The 25,383-nt window shown below is 36.6% G+C and overlaps 1 protein-coding gene across 1 annotated transcript in view; it reads left to right on the top strand.

The window, feature by feature from the left end:
* Positions 1 to 25,383, top strand: part of SLC26A7 (solute carrier family 26 (anion exchanger), member 7) — a 55,779-nt gene that overhangs the window by 13,722 nt on the left and 16,674 nt on the right. Inside the window, exons 5-10 of the mRNA XM_009075220.1 lie at positions 7,459 to 7,611; positions 9,579 to 9,661; positions 11,225 to 11,372; positions 13,479 to 13,592; positions 16,923 to 17,000; positions 18,435 to 18,530. Coding sequence (XP_009073468.1) covers positions 7,459 to 7,611; positions 9,579 to 9,661; positions 11,225 to 11,372; positions 13,479 to 13,592; positions 16,923 to 17,000; positions 18,435 to 18,530 — 672 coding nt within the window. The remainder of the gene's footprint in view (positions 1 to 7,458; positions 7,612 to 9,578; positions 9,662 to 11,224; positions 11,373 to 13,478; positions 13,593 to 16,922; positions 17,001 to 18,434; positions 18,531 to 25,383) is intronic.

Below are 25,383 nucleotides of genomic sequence, written 5' to 3'. Positions count from 1 at the left end.
AATGGATCTCATTTCAAATGGATACTGTAGTCATTTAAAATATGTGTGTTAAAGCATCAATAATTCAATTTATTATTCTGAGCCAGTACACATTTGTACAGGGAGGGTTAACTCTTTCTGGATCAGCAGGTGGGAGGGATATAAATATAAGCATATTTTCTTCCTATTTTGCTGAATGAAACCTGACCATCATTGTGGTAAAAGGAAAATGACCCTTGATTTCTGGATCTCCTACACAAGAATTACCCTAGGTATGTTCCTTATTGTTTTATGACATATTACTTTGCCCTAAACACAGCAAGTGGACAGACAGCTTTAAGGTAATTTTTATATTATGCAAGCAGCATTGCATACAGTATTGTTCTAAATGAGTGGTTAGGATGCTTAATCACCATCAAAGGTATTGGCAAAAAGCAGTTTTAATATGAACATATGAAAGTGCAACTTTAACAGAGTTTGATGACAAGGTTCAGTCTATTACTTTATGGGTGAAACATATATAGGAAAATTGTATAGGAATCAATTTAGAATGATTTACACAGAGAAAAATAGTAAGGGTGCAAAGGATATGGATACAGACAGAAAAGGTGTGCAAAAGGGTTTAGCAGCACTTAATCATTGACTAATTTAATATTTATGAAGTGATTAAATAGGATTTTCTATAATTATATCACTGACTTAATTGTAGCTTCACAATAACAACATTCACACCATAATCAATTCACACCCATGCACACAGGCAGAGATGTACACATCTATGTGTGTGCGTGTAAATGTACTTATCAAAAATTCCCCTCAGGTTCACTGAAATAATAGCAAATCCCTCAGTGTTTCTCAACAGGAATGGATTGCATCTTGAAGAGTATGTGTGTGTCTCTATATCAGTCCAGGCTTCATTGTTCATGACAGTCCATTGAGTTTCACGGACTTGAGGGTTCACGTGCTGTGAGAGGTGCCCCACTGAGAGGGAGGTGCTGGCACAGCCTGCTGCAGCCCAGGAGAGCTCAGAGGGCCTCACTTAGGACAGCTGTGTATAGGGTCACAAGATGATTTGCTTTAGTCATAACTATGTTTCCGTCCTAGCCATAACCCAGGCTAGTAACCACTGCAGTTTCCAAAACATTTGGAAATTGTTTCCAAAACTCCAGCAACAATGGTGCTGTTCCACCTGGACTACGATTCAGGTAGGGAATGTTCCAAGGCTGTCAGGGGATGACTGATCATCTTTTGTTCCCCATCTTGGCTGGACAGCTGATGTTGCTGTTGTTCCCACCTGTATCACACAAGAGCACCTGGTACGGTCAAGGGCATTTCACTGCCCAGATGGTTTGGTCAAGGTGAAGATAGCAGAGCCGAGCAGAGGGAGGGGGATGATGTGCAACCACAAGTATCATGGTTACTCCCTTTGAAAAGCACATATTTTTGGATGAAACCTGAAAGAGCAAAGTTATATAATCTTATTGTGTAAACATATTCTTGGTGGTAGCTTATTCTAGCAAGCCCTGAGTTTAGGTGTTGTGAGCATAATCTCTTGGCATTAGTAGCATTACAACAGCACCTGTCAAAATGATATTTTGCTCATAATAAAACATCTACTTGCTGAGGTGATATTACATGGCACGGATAGCAATAAATCTACTGCCTACCAAGTAAGTAAGGCTTCATCTAGTTAGCCACTAAATTAGGGCACCTTATTTAAAAACACTGGCTATATCTTCTTGTCCTACTCTGTGCTTTATATTTCCCTATTATTTTGGGAAATTTGTGAATGTGAACTCTGTGATAAGATGATGTTGCTTTTTAGAATCTTATTTCATAGTATTTTATAAATTTGATTGCTTTTTGTATGGATAATTTATTGATAAGGGGTTTTTTAACAATTTATTAATGAAAATTAGGGGCATGGGATAAATACAAGTAATTTATCTTGTAGGGACACAACTAAAAGTATCATCACCATTTTTATGAGTAGTCAGTTGACTTGTGAGACTATTACAAATGATTCATTGTGTATTAATTTTTTTTAATTCTTTGAAAACTTTTTCATAAATACTTCTTAATATAAAATGTGACTAGTCTCTTTTTCATGGCGTTTCCATGGAGACTATACTTACATATAGGAATATTGTCAACTTGTAGAGATGATTGGTGTTAAGTACCACAGCCAAGGCATAATCAAAATATACATTATGAGCAATAATAAAGAACAGCAGTGATATGAAGAAATATTTCCATATTGGTGTGCTGATGATATCATAAATGAGGTCATTCAAATGCTTTGAAAGAAATCTATTCCCTTATCCCTTGTATTTTTTAGTGTATCTGAAACAAGTTCTTTGCCCTTCAATTCTCTTTTGAAATGTAACCCCTTTGAACATTTTCCAAAGGAAAATTTTCCTGATTTTTTTTTAAGGTTCTGAATTGCTCTGTAGAATTGTGTGAAAGCAAATGACCACACAAAATCCCCTCTGTACAACTTTAAAGAATAATAAAAAAAGGGCAATTTTACCATACAAGTATTTTAAAAGGTATCTGGTATATGTTCAGACTTGCCTTGGGAATGTCCAGTATCTCAGTCAGAAGCACTAGATTTAGTTTTTAACAGTAATCTTCTTCTTTGGTGGTATTTTTTATATTAAAATTATACTAATTAGATATAACTTAGTTTGCACATGTAACTAGAGAATGAAGGGCAAATTTGGCATGTCTCTCTGGACACGGTCTTTACTTCAAATTCTCAAAACCCAAAGACTGGTACTTTTGCTTACAATTTTTTTCTTTCTCCACTCCAAAACACCTCCCACTCACAAAACTGATTGCTTTGCCTCAGGCAGCCTTTGGGTTGGCAAAGCAAGAATAAGAATGTTTAATAAAGTGTGATAGGAGAGTTGCAAGTAAAGCAAGCCAGTGACATGGATTCTTTATAGCAAGTGAGATCATGATTAAATATGTAAAAATGAACTTTGCATATGGAGAACAAATCTAGTACACTGGCATTGAGCCTATGGGATTTTTTGTGTTTACACATAGTTTATGTAACATATTAAATTTCATTTTCCTTGTACATGGTTTGTAACACTGAAATTGAGCTGCACAGTGTGGCACCAGTTGGTATTTTGCAAATGGAAAAGGCAAGGTGAAGCTGAAGAAGGAAAATGGTGAGGGAGGACTACATGTGAGATCCAATTTTACAAGGGACAACAAAAGTGTCATCAAGTTTTACTTAGCATCTTAAAACAGAAGAACATATCTGTATTTGCCCTTTAAGTGTAGATATATTTCTCTTTCCACATGTTTCTGAGAAAATAGGGCACTGCAAAATGAACTGCATGGTAAGAAACTTGCTTTGCAAAATGGGGTCTTTTGTGGTTGTGTTGCAAGTTTGTTGCAAAATCCTCCTGGTTGCTCTGCAATTATCTGAAAGAAACCCCTTCACGTCCTCTCTATCAGTCCTTTTATTTTTTATTTTTTCCTCAGTTTGCTCCCTATACAATTACAGTAGTTGCCTGAACACTTTTCCCCCAGCCTGATGTATCAGTCTTACAAACATTTTTGAAAATGCTATGATGTTACCTACAATTAAACTGTATTAAGTGTTTTAACTAACATGTTCCTTTAATTCTTTTGTTTGCTTCAGCCTCTATTCTCATTTTAGAATGAGTCTTTTGGGTTTTTTTGTATACATTTTAAAAAAACCCAACCTCAGAGCACTTCTTTAATACATCAGAATACACATCCTATCTGAATATAGACCATTACAGTGTTTAATATGGAAGTATGTGATAATAAACTGGAATTTGTAGCTATTAATTTCCCATGAGAAAAGGGACATTTAGTGTCTGTATATATATGTGCAAAGCTGGAATATAACTTTTTGCACTTAGATGCAAATTTTCGTTGATTGCCAAAAAGTTCACTGATTCCTCATCATACTGCCAGGTTACTTCCTTAAGAATCTTTACACAAAACTAGCAATAAACCAAAATCAAGACACAAAGAGTTCAATTAATATATTATTGCTGACTTTAAAAACTCTGATAATTATATAATGACAAAGATTTCTTTGTACACTGCAATATCACACTAAACTCTGCTGCTGAATTTCTAAACTTTCAGTAAGTGCACCATCAAAATATGTAAAATACTTAATTTGTAATGATGTTTGTGATGAAAACATTTGTAAATATTTCTTTTGAGTCAGATGCCAGTGCTTTTACAAGCTTGAACTTTAGGTACTTACAGTTAGGATTTACAGTTTCACCTTGGATGTGTACAGATACTGACTGGACAGAATACCCTGTGAAATCTATAAAGAGATGGCTATAGTATATATAAACACCATTTGTGTGAAGAACCACATGCTCTTTCTTTCTTCTGTGAGTGGTTTGTAAATGATCTCCTGTTATGTCATGAAATGGGTGCTTTTAGGTTTTTGGAGAATGTTTACCCAGAAACAGACTAGTCAGTGGAAGCTCTTTAGTCTGATGTAGTAATTCATTTAATAGTAGTGTATTACTGACAGAATTGTTTCTGCGTACTACAGACACTTTGGGGATAGGGTTGTTGAGGCTACTGAAATCACATGAGCTGGAAATTGTTGGTAGTTCCATTCTTTTTCATTCATTAGCTGATGTAGACTACATACCAAAGGGTATGGCTTGAAGAAAAACACCAAAGAATACATAGGCATACATACCTACAAAGTGTTTGTTGCAAAGTCTGAAAAATCCATTGCAAAGATTTACAGGATTTGGCTATATATTTTTTAAATTAAATGGAAACTTTTTTTAGTCAATTTGAAAGGAAAATAGAAATTCTTAAAGCTTATACATATTTCTTTGTAATCCTTCATGAAAATTTCATTTATTCACTCAATCTGATGTCTCACTTTGTCTAGGAAAATTAGATTTAATGCCACTAGCACAGATATCTAATGCTGACACTTCAATAGGCACCATTCATTTCAAAACGAGCACACATCTCTGACTTCTGCAAGTAGGAATCAACTCATGTCTTTCATTTTCTTATCTGTTCACAGATCTAGTTCAGTCTTTGGTGAGTTTGTGGACACAGTTTTCCAGATTGCCTCCTCTTGTCTTAATTAATCACAGCTTCTGCTTGGGCACTGAGCTCTCTTGAAAATGTATTCTTGGAAATTATGGGTACAGAGACTAGTCCCAAACCACTCAAGACACAATCCACATATTGTCTGATTACAGTGGGACAATATGTGGTTAAAAACTGTGGTTTGATTGCCATTCTTCAGATTTAAGGCATATATATATCATATTACTTAACAAGTTGATTTTAAAATGTTTTCCTGGGTTCTGAGAAATGTTTGTGCTGGGTTATATTCTGCATCCTTATTCAAAAGTCCAAGGGCTGAATGTCAAAGGATTGGACCACAGTTTCTGCATTATCAGGAAAGTTATATTTCTGTAACTGTTTTTAGGTTTGGGTTTCTTTTGTTGTTTTTTTTTAGCTTTCTATGTTACGAAAATATTCATGGAAATTATGAGAGAGGAAAATCAACAAGTTGTTTTAACTCAAAATTATTCTTCAAAATGAGAATCTTCTCTTCAAGGAATGACAGAATCAGAAGAGAAGAACAAAATTTTATCATCATGTTGATTACCTCTCTGCTAGAACAGAGTTCTTTCCTAAGATTTTTTTTTCCAGTACTTTTTCCTATCTAATATAAATACATGTATTTAAGCACCAAACTGTCAAACATTGTTAGCATTATACATGTATTTGAGAATAGGTTCACTGGGGCAGAAAATTATTAATCTTTATTTTGATAAATGTCACTTTTCATTTATTTTAGAAGTCTTCTTAGTTGTTGCCAGATAAAATACCTTTTTTGAAATTATTATTATTTCATGCCTTGGTTGCTTGATTTTTTTTTAACCTTAATGTTGTGGTTTAAAAAGAAGATACTTGTGCTGATGTCTAAATCTGCATCCTAGATCTTACCTTCTAATCAGGATACACAATAGTTCCCAGAATACAAGTGTGGAATTCAAGGGACTGAGCCTGCCCTGTTTTTTTTCCTTACAGCTTTAGTAAGCATGTGTATTTTATCCATTTTCATGGCTCTCTGTTCCTCCAGGCAATAGACTGTTGCTTTAATTCATGAGGCCTGAAAATAAGTTGTGATAGGGATCTCATTATTTCTTTATTCATCAAGACAGAAATCCCCTCTGATTTTCTTCACTTCATTTTCTTCATTTTCTTCATTTCAGCAAACTTCTAATTTTTTTCATTACTTCTTTTAATCTGTTATCATACTGATTTATGCCTCATTTCCAGAGCAGAGCTGGAATTACAGTTCACTGTGTCATCTGTGCTGGTGTGTGGAGGTAACTGCATTCTTCTGAGTCTGTTACTTACAACATCAGCAGAGATCCCTGCTGCTCATCACCATTGGTCATTCTATTCCTATTCCTTATTTCTATTGCCCACGTTCCTTATATTCAGCACCATATTTCCTTTCTTCATCACAGATCCAATTATATTTTTCTAATCTGTTTTACAGTACGTTACAGCACACCTTAAACTCTGAAAAGCTGAAGGCCTCATTCACAGCTCTGTCCCAGTCTTCTCTTTCTCTTTTAACTCTGCAGTCAACAGAAAAGGAAACATACAGGTCTTAGTAGACAGCATTACTTATTTAAATAACCAATAACATGCATATGCAAGCTTGGCAACTAATGAGTTTGTGCAGCACCAGGAACTGACCAAAGCATTCTCCATGGAGCACTGTTCATGCAAGGGGCAAGAGCAAGCAACAGGGAGCCTGAGGATGCCTTGCTGAAGTTATACAGCAAGGCTGGACCCCATCACAGACTGCAGAGGGTGTCCTGAAGAGGATGCTCATCTTGGAAGATTCCTGTTGCATCTCTTCCTATCCACCCACTACTGCATTTTTCTTTCCCTTTTCTCTTTATTTCTTTCTCTCTCTCCTCTTTTCCCCTCCTTTTTGTCTTTTAAAATTTTTCCGCAGAAATAACTTTTACTACTAGAGTTGGTGGATTCTATATGCTTATGGAGACTGCATATAAATCTTTGTGTATGAAGATTTTCTCAACATTTTTATGCAACACTAATTTATCTCACTGAATTTAATGAGACTGAATGAGAACAGGAAACTCATCACATTTATTGAAATTTTGTTGCTTGCTTCTACCAATAGAAGTCTGTAAATTCATATACACAATATTCACTGCATTTTTTTTGAGTTTTCAAGAGTCCATGGGAATAGTAAATTGGTGATTTTCTTCCTTGTAAAATCTAAAGTATAGAAGAAACAGAAAAGTTTTTCCAATGAATCAACTTCTGCAGTATTGATTAAGCTGTCACTGATTATTTAAGATGCCTGAAGTTGTGTAGAAGATGCCATAGAATGTGATCCAGAATACATTTTTATATGTGATTGCTATTTCCTGTTCACTGTAGATTTATGCCTACGTATTTGAGAATATCGGATCAGTTCAGCTGGAGGCTTTACTTCTCTCCCTGCTGAGCATTGCAGTGCTTGTTCTTGTTAAAGAACTGAATGAGAAATTTCAGAGAAACATTAAAGTTGTTCTTCCTATTGATCTACTTCTGGTAAGTACAAAATGATATATCAGGATTTGGCTTACAAAGCTTTCAGTAGTTCCACTAATCTGCTGATGTTTTCTGTGCTGTCTATAGTTACCCACACCCACACCTGCCACTTATTAAATGGACAGCTAATTTTCATGGCTGTATGTTAAATGTAAGAACAGGAAACAGTTCAACTAAATAATTAAGAAAGAAGTGGCGTATGGTCCAAATTTGTATAATGTTGTCGTGGTTTAACCCCAGCAGCAGCCAAGAACCATGCAGCCGCTCACTCACTCCCCCACCAATGGGATGGGGGAGCGAATCAGAAGGGTAAAAGCTACAAAAACTCATGGGTTGAGATAAAGACAGTTTAATAGAGAAAGCAAAATCTGCACACACAAGCACAGCAGAACAAGGAATTAATTCACTGCTTCCCAAAGACAGGAAGCGTTTAGCCATCTCCAGCAGAGCAGGGCCCATCACGCGTAACGGTTCCTTGGGAAGACAAACGCCATCACTCCAGATGTCCCCCCTTCCTCCTTCTTCCTCCCACCTTATATACTGAGCATGATGTCATATGGTATGGAATATCCCTTTGGTCAGTTTGGGTCACCTGTCCCAGCTGTGTCTCCTCCCAATCTCCCATGCATCCCCAACTTTCTTGCCAGTGTGGCAGTATGGGAAGCAGCAAAGGCCTTGACTCTGTGTAAGCTCTGCCCAGCAACAACAAAAACATCTCTGCATTATCAACTCTGTGTTCTGCACAAAACCCAAACATAGCCTCATACTAGCCTCTATGAAGAAAGTTAACTCTACTTCAGCTCCAACCAGCACAAATGTTTTTCATATGTTTACTACTTTTTACATAATCACAAGAATATGAATTCCAGAATGTTAAAGTATAAGTTTGAAATAGAAAATGAAAAGTAACTGGCACATTGTAACTCCAGGCACGTCTTGTGCTGGGTAGTTGAAGCTTAGATGTTGCTTGTTATTTGTCTGAAGAAAGTTAAATAACTATGCTATTGGTTTTTAGAATTTTGTTTACAGATTTTCTTTAACATGGCATAGAATAAACTGAAATTAGGTATTGCATTATAAATTCCTGCCTTAAGGGTTAAGCTGTAGTCAAATGATCAGCATCAGAGCAGAAGACTTCTGTTTTTCTCTAAGCTTCTAAAAGAAAATAAAAAGGACAGGTGATTTTCAGAGTGAATTATCACAATTACACTTCTTTTTCTGTTACAAAAGGTAGTTTACAAAAGAAAAAATTTTTTGGGCAGAACACTGGCAATGTTTCTGGTCCCTCTCTAAGATCTGTTTCTGTGTTATCTTTTGAAAAATACTGGATAAAATGCACCAGCAAATCAAAGATCGTGGACTGGAACCTGGGCCTCTTCTATTGGAATTTGTGTGTTCGTTTCATAAAATGTGTGGGAAATGAGTTTGAACCTCCTCAGGGCCAAACTTTCTAATCCCTCAGCAAGATTCATACCTGCTGGAACATGAAAATAAGAGGCAGACAGGTCTTCTGCTGTGTTTTGTGAAGTCAACACTGCGAGTCTGGATTAGATGTGCTCAGAGACTACTCAGGAACACCTAAATTATGAGCTGCTTTAAGCTGCTCACATGAATGGCAGTGGTTTGGGGCACATGCTGACTAGAGGGAATTTGGACACTGATTGTCAAGGTTCCTGGGGCTTTACAGAGACTCATACAAATCCTTCTCATTAACACAGAATGTGCAAACTGCATTGGAATCCTTCTTCATCCATCTTTCCTAAATTCATTATTGCATCCAGGTCTTAATTTTTTTGACTCTCTTCCATATTTGCAAAAAATGTCGTAATAATACTTTCCTGTCTTACTGGATTGATCTAAGGATAAATGCATGAACAGTGTCATGTTCTTAGGTATAGCAATAATAGGGAACATGGGAGAAGCTAAAAGCAATATAATCATAATATCTTTTTGTGTTTAATCAATAGATAATTGCTACATCCGTTGCTTGCTACTATGCTGATATGGAATACGTCTATGGGCTAGAAGTTGTGGGACATATTCCTGAAGGGTAATGTGGTTTTTATTAGCTTGTGGCTTTTAAATATGTTTATTTTTGAAGACAGTCTCTGAAGAGGTCAGAGTAATTTTCTGAAACAAGAAATGGCAGAAGTCTATTATATTCATTTCCTATCTCCTCAAATACTCTCTCACGATTCAACCCCTTGTTAACAAGTCATATCTCTATAGATATCATCACAAAAATGTAGACATTCTTGTACATTTTCATAGCTTTTTTATTACTTAATGGAATAAAATGTATATACTAATACCTGATGATGTATGACAGGAGGCAGAGCACTCTCTACAAGATTATTGCAACCTGATTTTTGTGGGTTGCCTTGGGTTATTGTAGCAAAAGGACTTGCAATGAGTTTAGATTTGTAGATTACTACACTTCATTCTTTTCTACTCATATAGTAATTTTAGAAAATATGGTTTCTGAGGAAACATGAAAGATTTAATTATGTTTAATCTAGAAAAGAGCATTTTGACTAGGGTAAGTAATAGACTTTTCTCCATGACTTTGAAAAGAAGGCAAAAAATATATTCAGTGTAATTAGCTTGAAAGAAAAATTAGGTTAGACATCAGACAGAATGTTCAAACTCTACAGGTTGGTATGGAAGAGCACAGCTGTTGTGTAATTTCCCCCTTGGATATTGCAGGGTTTCCCTAAATTTTACAAAGTATGAGTCCAAGATGGCATGAGTGCATGTGTGGCAGTTTGCACTGATAGAAATAAAATAAGGAACATTGCTGAGAAACAAAATTGTTTTTAAATCTTTAGGGCATGCTATGCATCTGAGATTGAAACAGGGTTGAGTGGGCCCCTTCGATGTGTAATGAGCCAGTAAATAGTAATTGTGCAGCTTTAACCAGGAGTTTATTTTCTGTCTAACCTCACATTAATAGTGTTGAAAGCCAGAAGAAGACCCTGGATCATTCCTGTGTATTTTTAGGCATCTACCTGAAATAGCTAACTGCCTTCTCAGTGGAGAGCACCAGAAACCTTCAGAGCACCATTTGGCTCTTTGGCAGTGTGATTCGTTCTCTGGAGAGACTGAAGTCTCTTTCAGAGCACAGAGACTATTTGGGATGGTTCAGACCTTAACTGAGTCTTTTCATTGCTTTAGATGGAATAAATGTCCATCCTATCCATAACTACAGGAACATGAAAATTTTTTTAAATGTTCAAGTTAAGTATTACAGAAAAAACAACTGTAAAAAAAAGAAAATGTACAGTGAAATCTATTCTACTGAATGTCACAAATTAGTGAATAGTTGCCGGTTTTATCTGTTAGTGAAGGAGTTAATTTATCAGCATCTCTTCATAATTTCTCAAATTGATGTTTGTAAATGGATAGCTCCATCTAAACCTGTTTCACATTCTTCTACAAATGCTCCTCTGCAGTTTCCTACATACTGAATTGTATTAATCTAACATACAACTCACAAGTAACACAATAATTAGCTGTGCAAGCAGAGATTGTTTCTCTTGTATTTGCAGGAATTACAGGTATACAGTGGCTATGTATCATGTTTTGCAAAAAGGTCTGTCTTTATATTTTATAGGTTACCACCACCAAAAACTCCACCCATGAATGTCTTGCCTGAAGTAGTCACTGAAGCTTTTGGAGTAGCACTGGTTGGTTATGTAGCCTCACTAGCTCTTGCTCAAGGCTCTGCTAAAAGGTTTAAATACACTGTGGATGACAACCAGGTAAAGCACTTCCTCAATGTCAATAAGCCTTGAAATCACTTCACCATTTTGAAAAAGTATTATAAATGAATGCTCAGTAGGAAAAGGTATGTTCCATATGCATCCTGAGGCCTTCTAGTGATTTCAGTAACACCCAAATCTTGTTCAAATCATCTCTGCAGAATGTCGTCATTGGTTGAGCTGCTTCTTTTGGGGAAGTGCATCCTTCAGGGTAATCCTGTAATGCTACATTCAGTGCAGCATTTGGGTATTAATGCAATTTCCAGTGCTCTAAGATAACACAACTTGTCCTCTGGCAGCTCTTGAAGACAAGCTAAGATGTTAATTCAGCCAGCGATTAATGAAACAATGCAATTCTGAAACAAAGCAATTCTAAAACAAAATCAGGTACTTATAGCCCCAGGACATATCTGATGTTATAAAATGAGGTTAATTATGCTAAGTAGAAGTCTCATCTGAAATAAAGGTTGAATTGTATAAAAGAAGCAGGATGAGTTCAGAACATGCTGCCAACTTTGGCATCACAGGAGCCTTTTGTGCAGAGTTCCACTTTACAGAGGACATGCTTAAATAAAAGTGGGCTGTTACTTTCTATACTACTCCATTGCTTGTCATGGTGGGTGGGTAACTCCAAGCCAACTGGAAATCCATGGAGATGATAATTCCAGTATGGTGGTAAAAAATGGTCAATTTCAGATAACTGGCAATAATATAATACTGTGTGATGAAAATGCTGCCTCCACCTTTCTCTTAAGTGGTTTGGGATAAATGGCATATGGCTGAACGAAGAACGGTTGGGTTTGCAGCTGGAGGTATATTTGAACACCCTATATAAACAGGTCGGTCCTGCTACCTCAGTTCCTGTCCTTTCCAGCTCTTATGTCACTGCCAAATAAAGTGGGAACGTTCTTGTCTGCTCAGGTCTCTAAAATATTTTTCAGTAGGGATACACTGGGCCATGAATTTCTGTTGATGCTTCAGAGCCATGTTTTCTAGGGAGCAGAGGGAAAATGCTTTAAGCTTAACACAGGTCAGACTTCAGGGTGATATGCTGCTTTGTTTCAAGGGCACTCAATGGAGCACACCAACCTGTATGTCTTTCTGCACCATTGGAAGTCTTGTAGCTTACACAGCTTAATTAGCAAGGTATTGGAAACTATGTGTATGTTTGCATGAAGTCATGGAGCAAAAGAGCAGAACCTCCATGAGAAGAAAGCAGTGGGGGTGGTGTGCCTGTACTGCATTCAGGGGCCAGGCACAGTGCTCTGCATGGTTGCACATGGGTGTGTGAGACTGCCTGGGGAGCTTTAAGGGGGTGCTGTCCTGTGCTATGAAGCCAAACTTATGATAAAGCATTTTCCTGGCTGGATACAACAGCATTTGTGTCCCAAGCACTTCTGGCAGTGCTGAGGTATTTTCTTACACATTTTATTCAGCAGACCAATATGTTCCTTACAGTCTGGAGAAGACTGATGCTGGGTGGCCAAGTCAGGGCACTTCCTTAGAAAACACTGTTCAGTGAAGACTGCATATACAAGATGGCTTTTCCACTTTTTCTTCTATAAATCTTTGTTCTGACATGTCTGCATTTTGACTGTGAACAAACACTAAATACGTTTGTGATGAAAGACAGCATGCAAATAGTATGGTTACCATACTTCACTTTCAGTAAAACATGCGTTAAAAGAAGAAAAATCAGTGGCTGTCTTTTTCCAGTAGAGTCATAAGCCAGAAAGGAGCTGGACACTGTCCAGATACCACTACTTGAGTTAAAAGTTAAAAAGCAGATGTGGATCAAGATGTAAATATTTTGGTTGAAATTCATCTTGAAAATTTTGCAATAGCATTTATTCTTTGAATAAAACGTGCCTTCTCGTCTGCTGAATCTGGTTCAGCGGCTTTATCATTTGAATTTCTTCTGGGTTGTGAGAAGATATGTTCTGTTGGGAAATTCTTTGTCATGTACATATGTGATATTTTCCCTCAAAAATATGTCCGTCCTTTATCATTGCTAATATTTACATAGAGGACTCCATTGTTGGAAAGAGGCATTGAAATGACAGAACAATAGGAAAAAAAACGATCTTCTATTTAACAACTTTGCAGGAATTTTTGGCTCATGGCCTCAGCAACGTGATTCCTTCATTTTTCTTTTGCATACCAAGTGCTGCAGCGATGGGACGGACAGCGCTTTTATACAGCACGGGCGCCAAAACACAGGTAATGGGTCAGAGTGAAGTACATCAGAGAGTTAAAGCTACAATAGTGCTCACTGGAACTTGTACTGATTTATCCATTGTATTTCCCTATTCTCCCTTTTCCTCTGTCCTGGGAATGACTCTGCCCTGTCATTTTTAACAATCTGAATGAAATTACGTAAGATCAGCAATGTCTTCCTAGAAAGGTTAATGGTTCCACTTACACATTTTTACCTGTTTAATTCAATATAAACTGTAAGGTATGTGGCAGCAAGGAACCTAAGAGTTGTGTTTTCAGACTGCAGAAATATGCATAAAAGCCCTTCCAGTTTATGTGAATGTCAGCATTGTAACAAAAGTGCCCTCTAATGGTGTTTAATGCATTTAATGGCACAGACTAAGCTGAAGTTTTAGGAAAAAACCAGATGGAATTTAGTGTTCCTGATTTTCAAAATAAAATGAAAGTAACCTTTGGAGCTGTTTGTCAAAAAAATACAAGTAATCTCCCAACTTCTGCCTTGTGACATGGTGTACTTGTCCTATCCCTCAGTATACACTGAGCCCAGAGATGACATTCAGATTTTTGAGGACTTTTTGGGCTATTTCCTACTGTAGGAAACTAAACCCACAAGTTGCCATAGCAGTAGCTCAGGAAAGAGGGGACAGCAATTGATGAAAATTACAATTGTGACCCTGTGAGGCTGTTTTGTGTACAAATTGTGCTCATGAGCAAGAGAAGTAGTAAACCACTCATCTGTGACCCTTGTGGTCGATGGCATTATGTGGTCCACCACAGCCAGGACACCCCTGAGACACTCCCACAGCACTGCCTCTTCTAGGTTTAGACCAGATATTAGGGAAAAAAATTCATAGAAGGGGTTGTAAAGCATTGGAACAGAGTGCTAGTTGTGGAGTCACCATCCCTGGAAGTGTTCAAAAAGTGTGGATACGGCACTTAAAGACATGGTTTAATGGTGAACATGGTGGTGGTTCTAGGTTGACAGTTGGACTTCATGACCCTAGAGTTCTTTGTAACTTTAAAAATTCTATGATTCTGTGATTCTATTGTCTTTTTATAACTGTTGCTCTTGCCTGTATAAAGAACATTTGCTGCAAGGAAAAGGGTAATGAGGTAGAATTGACAAGGCTAAGTACAAACTATAGGTACTGTTTTTTCTTGACCATGTCCTGCTATTATTCCCATGCAGATGACACAATACTAAGGAATTATCCAAGGTTTTACTTCAAAGCTCTGCTTGTTAATCACTTGTTACTTAGGCTACAGAGCACTCTGAATTAATCGTAATGAATAATCTAACAAATAATAATCTTGAAAAGCGTTTATATGCAAACAGTTTTGCTACAACTTGGCTATTAGTTATTTCCTACATTTGAGTTGGATTCAATGTCACACTATGTGTCCTGACCCTCACAGACATCCTTTTCTGTAACCTGTTAATGTATTGATTGTACTGTTTGCAGTTGTCCTGCAGCATGTTATACTGGCTTTTCCAAGGAAGCTTTAAGGTAACCTGAAGACCTACACCTGAAGACCTATAACCTGAAGGCACATAGTTTGTTTGAGCACTTTGGCTGTAGTATATGTAGGCAAAGGCTGATATAGGAGGTCTGTCAGTACATGAAATGGAAAAAGAAACCACCATAGTTTGGTCTTAAGGTAGGAAATACATGGTAAAAATAGCAACTATTTGCTTTGTTTTATCCATTAGTTTCACAGTATAGCAGAATTTGCATTTAAAAGTTAAAATATGGCTGTAAATTGCCACTAGGAGAGTACCTTAATAAACAGAACAACCTCTCTCCTGCCTTCTTTTTGGAAAGCAACACATTCACTTAATCGTCTACTTTTGTGGCTGTCTAGGCAGAATGAAGGGATGAGAAGAACATCACATATAAGCCTTGGTCAGGTCATAGGCAAGAAGAGTGAGGGGTTGCTTTGATTACATAGAGAGAAATCATATGTCATGGAAGAAATGCAAAGAGCCTTTTAGAGGCACAGAGCAACCTTGTTTTTCTGTAACAGCTATACCTGGAGTTCAGTTTTGTCGTTTGTTCTTCAGCAATATATTTTTCAGGGAGAAAACAGAAGTGAGGGACTCTTATCATGGGCTAGAAGTGTCCTTCAAATAGAATCAACACTTTCTTTTGCTTGCTCTTTGCGAAGGCAGAAAGAGAGAAAAGTTCCTTATGACTTTACTAGCAGATTTTCTGTCCCTTTTTTCTGTAAACACTCTGTCTATCCTTCTTGATGGTATTTTTAAGTACACCATGACTTTAATTTTCTAGTGTTTTAACAACTTGTCTGGTTTTGTTTTTAACAACTTGTCTCTTAAAATGAAACCTAATTATTTTAGCAAAGAAACATATTATCGATATAAAAATAAAGTGAGCATCTGTCTACTTATGATCAAAAACCTTCTGTGAATCTGAACTGTATCTTTATAAGACCAGAAGTACTTGACTTAGTGAGCGCTCAGAGTGGAGTAGGACAGTGCAGTTTTACTGTAGTGTTCCATCAGATTGACAAATACTGTGAAGAAACTTGCAATTACTAGACCATATATTTTCTGGATTCATATTACCTGCATTAATTATTATTTTTAATATATTTTTACAAATTGTACCTACATTTTCTAAAGTAAAGTCCACTGATATTAACATGAAATCATTAGTGGTTTCTGACTTAGTTTTCTTATAGTGTCAATCCCAGTAAAAGAAGTTAGAAGTCTTTTCTTGTGCAAAAATGTCAACACAGTTTTGCATACATAATTTTTGCTTAGTGCTATGACAGATCTGTTATTTAGCGCAACATAGGGTGCATGGCTATAAATATGTTACAGAATGACAGTAGGTGCTGAGAAACTTCTGGGATGAGATATTGCACACACACGCTCAATTTAATAACCAAGTGTGCAAGTGATGCTCTGATCTGTGTCTGTGTGCTGGTGTCAGGGCCAAGCACAGATGCTGAGATCTCTTCACAGTATCACAGACTATTTAAGAATTGGAAGGTACCCACAAGGATCATTGAGTTCAACTCTTGCCCCTGCACAGGACATCCCCAAGAATCACACCATGCGCCTGAGAGCATTGTCTAAATGCTTCTTGAAGTCCCTTACTATATTTTCACTGTAGCTGGCTGAAGGGAATCAATCACTACAGTTTAAAACTGAAATTATATGTATCTGCAATCCACAGATACGTTAACAGCTAACATCTTCAACATCTCATTCTTGACTTTGTTTACAATGTTGTATAATTAATCCTTTTCACAATTTCTTCTTTGTTGCTGTTAGACTGAGTGATCTGCTTTTCTTGTTTCTTGTTTTAGGTGGCTTGCCTTATCTCTTGTATATTAATTCTTGTGGTGATCTATGCAATTGGACCTATGCTGTATTGGCTGCCTATGGTACAGTACTTATCTTTTTTAAACATTAAGATGTCGAATGTTTTCTGATAGTTTATTTCAGGGAAAGATAGTGCTACCTCTAAACCACCTTGATTTTAATTCATTGGAAGAAAGAATACTAAGGGCACAGCAAGTCTCAAAATCATAAAATAGATGACAAAATAAGACATATAGAATTTACACACATAGTTGTATGTATAGGCTGCCACATAAGTGGATAAAAGTGCATTTCTCTCCTAACTACTTTGGCATGTAGTTTATGAAAAATATTCATCCAGGATGCTGTGGATTTGTAAATTGACAAAGTGTGGTAGAAATTAATGAAGACTCACAATATTTCTCTAGATATGCATATGATATATTACTTTGCTTTTCAAATAAATTTGATGCAAATTATTTAAGATAATGATCTATGCTTAATTACAGAAAGATTTGAAGTATGCTTATATCTATGTCATGGAATACATCTACACTAGGACTCTGTAAAGCAGCGTGGCATCTTTTCACATAAGCTATACCTAACTTTTGGTATTACAAATTAATAGTTAATTTTAACTAGAGGCATGTCAAAGCTGCAAAACACAGCTCCAAAATAATTCACAATTCTGCCATGTTTGTACAAGAAGTTTTAACTCAGCTATGTTTTAAATTTATTTTGTGCTATTGTTTACATGGTGTCATGAAAGTTCTCACTTTTCAAACACAGATCCTTTTATAGCTTATTTTAACTGTGCAAAATAAGGAAGTTTGAAGAGGGGTGCACAATATGTTCTTTATTTTACTATATTCTTTCATTTTTTACTATGGATTATGTGTAAATTTTGGCTGGTTTCCTGTAGACTTTTTCCCTTATATTTTAAAAATACTTGATTGTTGCTTTCTTGATATTTTTTTCTCTTTTAATATGCTTTTTCAACCTTCCCCACTCATGCACTGCAACTTTTTGATTTGTACTCCATTCTTTTTGGCTCTGGATGATTTCTTCATCCATCTACTCCTCCTTTCTGATTCAGAGAACAACAAATTATTTTGTTTACTTCAAAATTAATGGACTTTTTGCCCTAGAGACCTTCTCTAGGTGGTGAAGAAGGGTTGTTAAAATTCTTCACTTGGTAGAAGTTGAGTGCTGCTTTGCTCCACAGTCCTTCAGGCTATGGCAGAATGTAGTTGGTCTGGTGATACACACAGAGTCTTGGGTTGTCCTGAAGTTTCTGTCATTTTTCTCACAATTAGGTGGCCTATAGTTTTCCTTCACAAAAAAAAAAAATTAAAATTGATGCTCTTAGCATTTGTGTCACAAGAACATTTGTGCTTATCCCCTTTTTGAAACACTAACCCGTTTTTTTTTGGATAATATAAATATAATATTCACTGATAAATAACTTTTTTTTCATTAATGATTCTGCAAACGGCTCTTGTTTTTTTTCTCTGCAGTGTGTATTAGCAAGCATTATTGTTGTGGGCTTGAAGGGGATGTTAATGCAGTTCCGTGATTTAAAAAAATATTGGAACGTGGATAAAATAGACTGGGTAAGTACAACTTAATATAAAGAGGTTTTCCTGAGAACTTTAAACAAATATCTGCTAAATAAACTTTAACAGTTCTGTGTCCCTAAAAGGGACAAGTGCAAGCCATTATTAGTTGTACTTTTGTGTACTATTGACTTATTTTCTATCTCAGAGCAGCATCTGTAATATCAGTCGTATAAAAAACCAAAATTTTAGCAAATGATAAAGAATCAGGCTTAATTTATTGCTAGAGATGTGTATACAGAGATATCAGGTTAATGTGAGAAAATACATATTTAATTTTTATGCCTTTTCTGTCTGGTTGACTTGTTGCTGTAGTATTATTGAAGAGATTCTGGTATCTTTTTCCTCTGGGGATATGGAATGACCATACAGAACAAACAGAACTGAAAACACTAATGATGCAGAAAGATAGATGTTGTGGGGGTGCTGTAGCTAAATTGTCTAAAATCTTTCAGATTTGGCAGAGTATCTGTTGTTTGATCATAATGAAAAATTCTACTCTGTGAGATGAGGAATAAATCAGAAAATGTAGATAGATGGAAAGAGACATAGTATGAAAATCTGGTTTAATGTAAAGTCTGAGCAGTCTGACAAAATTTGCACAGAATTCCTAGCAAATATGAAAAATTAATCCATGCATAAGAACACTCCTGGATTTCAATTCTGTTGGAGTTTTTGAAGGTACTGGGCAACTAGTGGAACCAAAAGTTCTACGCACTTTCACAAATATATACATACTGGCAATCCCTTATGCAGTTTGAGCCAACAAATATTCAGAAAAGTATTTTGGCCACATTGTCCTCTGTGGTTACTGGAGTTAATATTGGACTTTGTTGAGCTCACCAGTGACTCAGTACTCTAACGCAGTAATGGTTAAGTCTAGACTGAATCAAACTGTTTTTTTAATGGAGTACTGGATTTCAGCATGGGAAGCAGAGCTGAGTAGACAACGAAAAGTTTGGCTATGTAAGACTTTTCACATTTTGTCACAGGAGACTAGAGTTTGGTTTGGGTTTTTTTGCATATCATCCAGAAGAAAAGCTCAGTCTTTCATGAAATATAATGTTATTCAAACAGCAAAATTCTGAAGTTTTCTATCAGTTTTACTGTATTTGATCTTCATCTTAAATCATATTGGCAGTGACAGAAATGGTGGATGATGTGGATCAAGAATTATTTTGGGAACAGTCAACCTAGGAAAATTGATAGTTATGGGAGAGAGAGATATATCTTCTCTATCAGTGCATTGAGATTATAAGTAGTTAAGTTTTCCAGCAGGATATTCTGGAATCTCCGTAAACTTGAAGCATATTCACAGGTAGACAAGCCCAATTGATTTTTGCTTTTCTGGTTTTGGCAGAAGAGGCTGGGGGAGTAGTTGGTTATTACATCTCTGACATCTGTCATCATTGCTGAAAGGTTATAGAAAGAGGGAGTTTGCTGGGTTCATCTTGTTGACTGAAAAGACTTGAACAGTGATTTTTCTTCAAGTACTTGTGCCATCAGTCCTTAGCTTGACAGGGTAAATCATCTTACTTTAAATAGCACAGTTTAAAGTAAGGCTATAAACATTGATCTTGCATTGCTGCCTGCTCTGAGGAGCCCCACCAAGCCCTGTGATTTGCGTAACTACACTAGTGTTGATTTTGGCCTGAAAAGATTCACCCCAGCAATTCACAGCACACTGGAAATGAATCATTCCATCACCCAGGTTATCCAAAGTGTTTTCAAGATCGAAACTCTAGCAAAACATTTGGAAATAATTAGCAGTTGTCCTTTCTGGAACTGATTCTTTGAAGGGTGTGTGTCATGTAGCATTAAGTTAGGTTTGTTATGCTTATAGACCTGGCAAATGATAGTGCATAGAAACAGAGTATTATGGGGTTTGTTACCTTGTTCCTTCACACTTCTTTAAGCTTCTCATTTATTTGTTGGTTAGTTCTTTACAAACATAATCCTTTTAAATGTAAAAGGTACAGCTGGAAAGGTACAGTTCAGGAGTTGGACTTGAGGATCATCATCGGTTTCTTCCATCACAGGATATTCTGTGATTCTGTGAAATCTCTTCTTTCAGCCATGGGTGCCTTTTTCTTTTAGATTTAATGTCTAGGTTCAGCTGAGTTCAAATGAGCAGCTAGGCTGACAAACCTAAGTAGCTAATACTAAATATTATCAGCTGAGTATTATTGCATATATTTGTTTCAGTTTTCTTTCAACTTGCTTTTTATCAACCCTCAGGAATGTCCTGATTTTACATCCCCACTCTCGAGTCACATGCAATTGCTTTCCAGCTAGTACCCTACTGCCCTTGTTCCAGAGAGCCCTTTCCTGTCATTCAGAGCATCCATAAGAACTTGAAAGGTCTCTTCCTTCAGTTAAGTTGTCCTATCAGTTACTACACTTTCTTGGGTGACTTCAACAATCACAGATCAATAATTTCAGTATTCCACAATACATGTTATATACATAATTGCATTCATATTTGTCTTGGCTCTGCTGTCTTCATCTTTTGGCTCTTTCCAAACTGTTGATTCTTGTGTTATTTGTACATTGACCTGAGAGTGGTTGATTTGTCTTGATTTTTTCCCCTCTTTTTGTGGGACTACCAGGAAGCTGATCTGGTATTTTTTCTGTAACCATATCTCACTTTTCAGGTCCTTGGGTCAAAAGTTGATTTCCATATCCTTCATTCAAGCCTGATTTCTTATACAGGCTTACTTGCCTAACTTGCCTTTTTTATTCTCCAGCTTGACAATGCACTTTTCCAGTATTGATAAAAAGGCCAATGAACTTCTTGTTAACTCTTGATTTTAAGCTCTAGCATCCCAGAAAGCCTGCAATCTTTTAAGCTAGGCTTAAATGGCAATGGAATGCTGAAGAAAGATGTTCTCTTTGCTGTTAGCTGTTGGACTTGAAAGTGACCAAAGATGGGGAAAAAGTATTTCAGAAAGTGATAATCTAAATGAAAAATGACAATAGAATAGGGATTATTTTCATGAATTAATTAAATAGCAGAAATTTAGGGAATTCAACAGGGAAACACTCTGGCATTTAAAGAGAAAAAAAATGTTTTGAAGTTGCACATATGACTTAACCAGGAAATGACTCCAGTTGAGACAAAGCCAGGTTGCATGCCTGACTTGCAGTTAAAGTAGATCCAACAAGGAGAGTCTCATTTTTGACAAGTATCCTCCAAGATCTTGCCAGTGTGAGTTTCTGGGACATGGATCCACCACTGTCAATCTATTTTGTCAAAATATTTAGAGAGGGCCCAGGGAGACTCTTCCACGGAATTTTGGAGCTCATTGGTGCAATTTCTTGGTGATGCATTATCCTCAGGAGGGAGATGGCCTTTTAGATTTGTTCAGGTGTTCATCACACGTGTGTCCTGATTCATGAAAGGGCTCTGAGAGCTCTGTGGGGTTTTTGCTATATAAACAGTCTTCCACAAGGTAGGAAGCCATCTCTTCTGTGAGAATAATTTTGCATCAATGCTTCTAGCCTATGACATCCTAGGGAGATTTTCTGCTCTTCCTGCATTAGTCAATATGCTACTCTGAGTTATATTACTTGTGCTCAGTTGGTCTCAGTGGGGTGGGAAGGACTTTACAAATTATTAATACATTGAAAATATGATTGCTATATTAATTATTTAAAAAGTATAATATTTGTATCAGTCCTTCTGCCTCCAGGGCTGTTTGCAAACAAATACCATCTCAGCCACTGTGTCTGGAATGCTTGTGAAAAATTGTTTTAAAGAACTACCACACCCCTTCATTATCATAGGATTGTTTGGGTTGGAAAAGACCTTTAAAGACCATCTAGTCCAACCGTTAACCCAACACTGCCAAGTCTACCACAAAACCATGCCCCAAAGTGCATTAAGCAGTTCCTTTGACTGTAGTGGTCTTCACTCCAGCACTTGAATCATAAGTTCTGACGAAGGGTGCCCTGAGGATGAATGTATGTATCAGTCATTTGTCTGCAGAAGGACATGGGAGCATGGGCATGCCAATCAGTCTTCTTAGAGCCAGAGCCTCCTCCGGGACTCCAGCATCCTTTCTGCTGAGACACTTCTGAATGAACAGGACTTTAATGAGATTCTTCTTTTGGTTATGTGCTGGTGACCACAACATGGATTTCTATTTTGACAAGTCATCACAGCCTCACAGTACAGAACTGGTCAGTCAGGTCATGTTAGAGTAAGACTCATCTCTTCCTCAAGTAGGCAGCAGCAAAATCAGGTCAGAGGAACTGCATTCTATCTCCTCACTCTGATAACCAAATCTCCACTGATTTTGGTGGGAAATTAGACAGCTGTGCTGCAGATAGTTAATGTCAAGTGAGAGGGACCCTACCCCTTCAGGCAACAGATTCAGTTTGCAATGAAAAAAGGAAGTGTATAATCTGTTGTCAAAGTGGTACAGAGACATTTATTATCACTGTCCCTTAGTATTGCATTGTTTAGCTCTTGGATCATAAAGTATTCTATCACTTATTTATGTGTTTTTTCCTACCAAATTCCCATTTCAGACTCCCCTCAGTGGTCAATGGCTGCACCCTATGAAATGGAAAATTCTAGGTGGAGGCAGCTGCTACATACACAGTCAGTGCACCTCTCAGTGCTTCTGATACTTGCTGATACATACAGGATTCAATATAAATCCATTACTTCTGCTTGTTTCTTTTCTCCCTCTTTAGATTTTTTTTTAAATTGGTACAGTACAAGGATACTTTGAAGGTGGATTTTCTTTTGACTTTTGAGAATAACGTGTGCCTGTAGCACATTATTGCTAAGATTTGAAGAATTATTAGATTCTATCTGTCCTGGAGTATGTGATAACCATCTTGAAGTAAGCTGCCAAAGAAAACTTTAATATTTTTATGACTTCTTTGTTGAACCTTGCAATAACACATGAATTAAAAAAAATAATGTCTAACAGATCAACATAACTACCTTCTACAAGTTTGATGCTACCCTAACTAAAGAAGTACTGGTTCCAGGCCAATACAAAGCACCGAAAGGGTGATTGACTAATTAGAATATGATTGTTTTGGCTCACTCTCTACAACAATGGTAGTCTCTGGTTTCAGTTAAGATGTGAGATATTAGGCTGCTAGAGAGGCACTCAACCAGCTTTCTCAGTATTCAGGAGTACTCAAACATTTCTGGCTTTGATTCCTATACAGACTTCGTATTGGACTTTCATGCTTTCTGTCTTGTTCTGAGACATGAGAATTTTGCATTTCTTGCAGCAGTGATTTAGTTAGATGTGATGAGACTCAGGTCTGCAGCTGACGTGAATTGCACTGAAGTGGATTCAGGTGTTGTCAAGGGTTCAGTGTTATCAGGATGGGCTAATTCTTGATCCCATCTGAATTTCAGGTTTATAGCACTTCTGTTAGCCTTTTCATGTCCAGTGAGCTCCTTTACAAACACGTATTGGACGTGAAAATCTTAGCATTGCTTTCTCACTGATTAATCAAAACTCAGTGTTTGTTGCTTATAAAGGTATTATTCACAAATATATACACAATGATTTGTATATGATATCGGTTAAAAATACAACTAGCGATTGGGGACAGTCTCAAAGAATGAACTATCTCTTTACCTAGCAGAAGAGACTGCAAAACCTTTCACAGTAGTTGGGAATCTTGAAAATGAGGTAGGAAAAGGTTTCTCAATAGAGTCATGTAACACTCTGTCCTCTGTGAAGCACAAATTAGTATGGTATGACTTACATTTTATAATCCATAAAATAACAGTTCTGAAATCTTCTCAAGCAAAATTCCTGTGGCTGAAAGTATTCTATTGTCTCTGGCTTTTGTGAGTTAAGTGAAAGCATTAGAAAAGATAATCTTAACACTGATTGTGCCATTGCAATGTGATCTGTTATTCTGCAAACATGAACAAGAAGCATTGTAACTGATGAAATGGGCACCTGTGGGGATCAGTATATCCAGAGGAGCAAAACCACTTTCCATTCTTCTTTAACACATTTATATAAAGATTAGGTGGCAGTCTTTGCTTAAGGCTCCCTCAAGGAAAGAAATATGTGCTTTTATGATACCAATCAGGTTGGTATAAGAAATCAAGTAATTTGAACTTTTCTTTTTAATTGTAAAATCTGGATATCTCTCAGCTATGCACATCATAACTTTTCTTTTTAATTGTAAAATCTGGGTATCTCTCAGCTCTGCACATCACTGTAGTATGGAAATTAAAAGTGAGCAATTCTGGTAAGAAAATAAGAAAAAACATTGAAATGTTAAAATCTTCTAGTTTTCTTAGTATTTTAAATTTATTTTGAAAGTGACTTTAGTTTCAGACATACTTTTATGCTTTTTTTAATTGTGTCTAAAATGGATCCAAAGTTTTAGTAATCAAATATTGAAAGATAGGAAACCAATATGAAATCTCACCATTTCTATGGGAAGGAATTAATTCCCCAATAATTTTTATCTGTTGTAGAGTTGTTTTAGTCAGCTATACTCTGATAAATGCCACTTTTAATCAGACTCTTTGCAAATTATAATTCCCACTTGTATGGAGAAGAGTTATCTGTATGTGACCTCATTAGTATGCCTAACTGTATGAAGGGAAAGGAGGATTTAAAATCTGCAATGAAGGTGACAAGAATTTGTAATGTGAAAAAATATAATACAGGATTTACAAAACAACTGAGTTCATCTTGAATTATGCTGTTAGTACAACTACATATGCTATTTTAAGTAACTCTGGCAGGAACCTCTGTGAGCAGTGGGATGGGGAGTGGCATGTTGTATGTGGTCTCACATGTAGAGGCATTATTTTAATTGCTAATTCAGTCTTCAGTATTACCAGTTCAAA

This window comes from Acanthisitta chloris, unplaced genomic scaffold (assembly GCF_000695815.1).
Source record: "Acanthisitta chloris isolate BGI_N310 unplaced genomic scaffold, ASM69581v1 scaffold4085, whole genome shotgun sequence".
Lineage (NCBI taxonomy): Eukaryota > Metazoa > Chordata > Aves > Passeriformes > Acanthisittidae > Acanthisitta > Acanthisitta chloris.
This window is presented reverse-complemented; position numbering and strand designations above follow the sequence as displayed.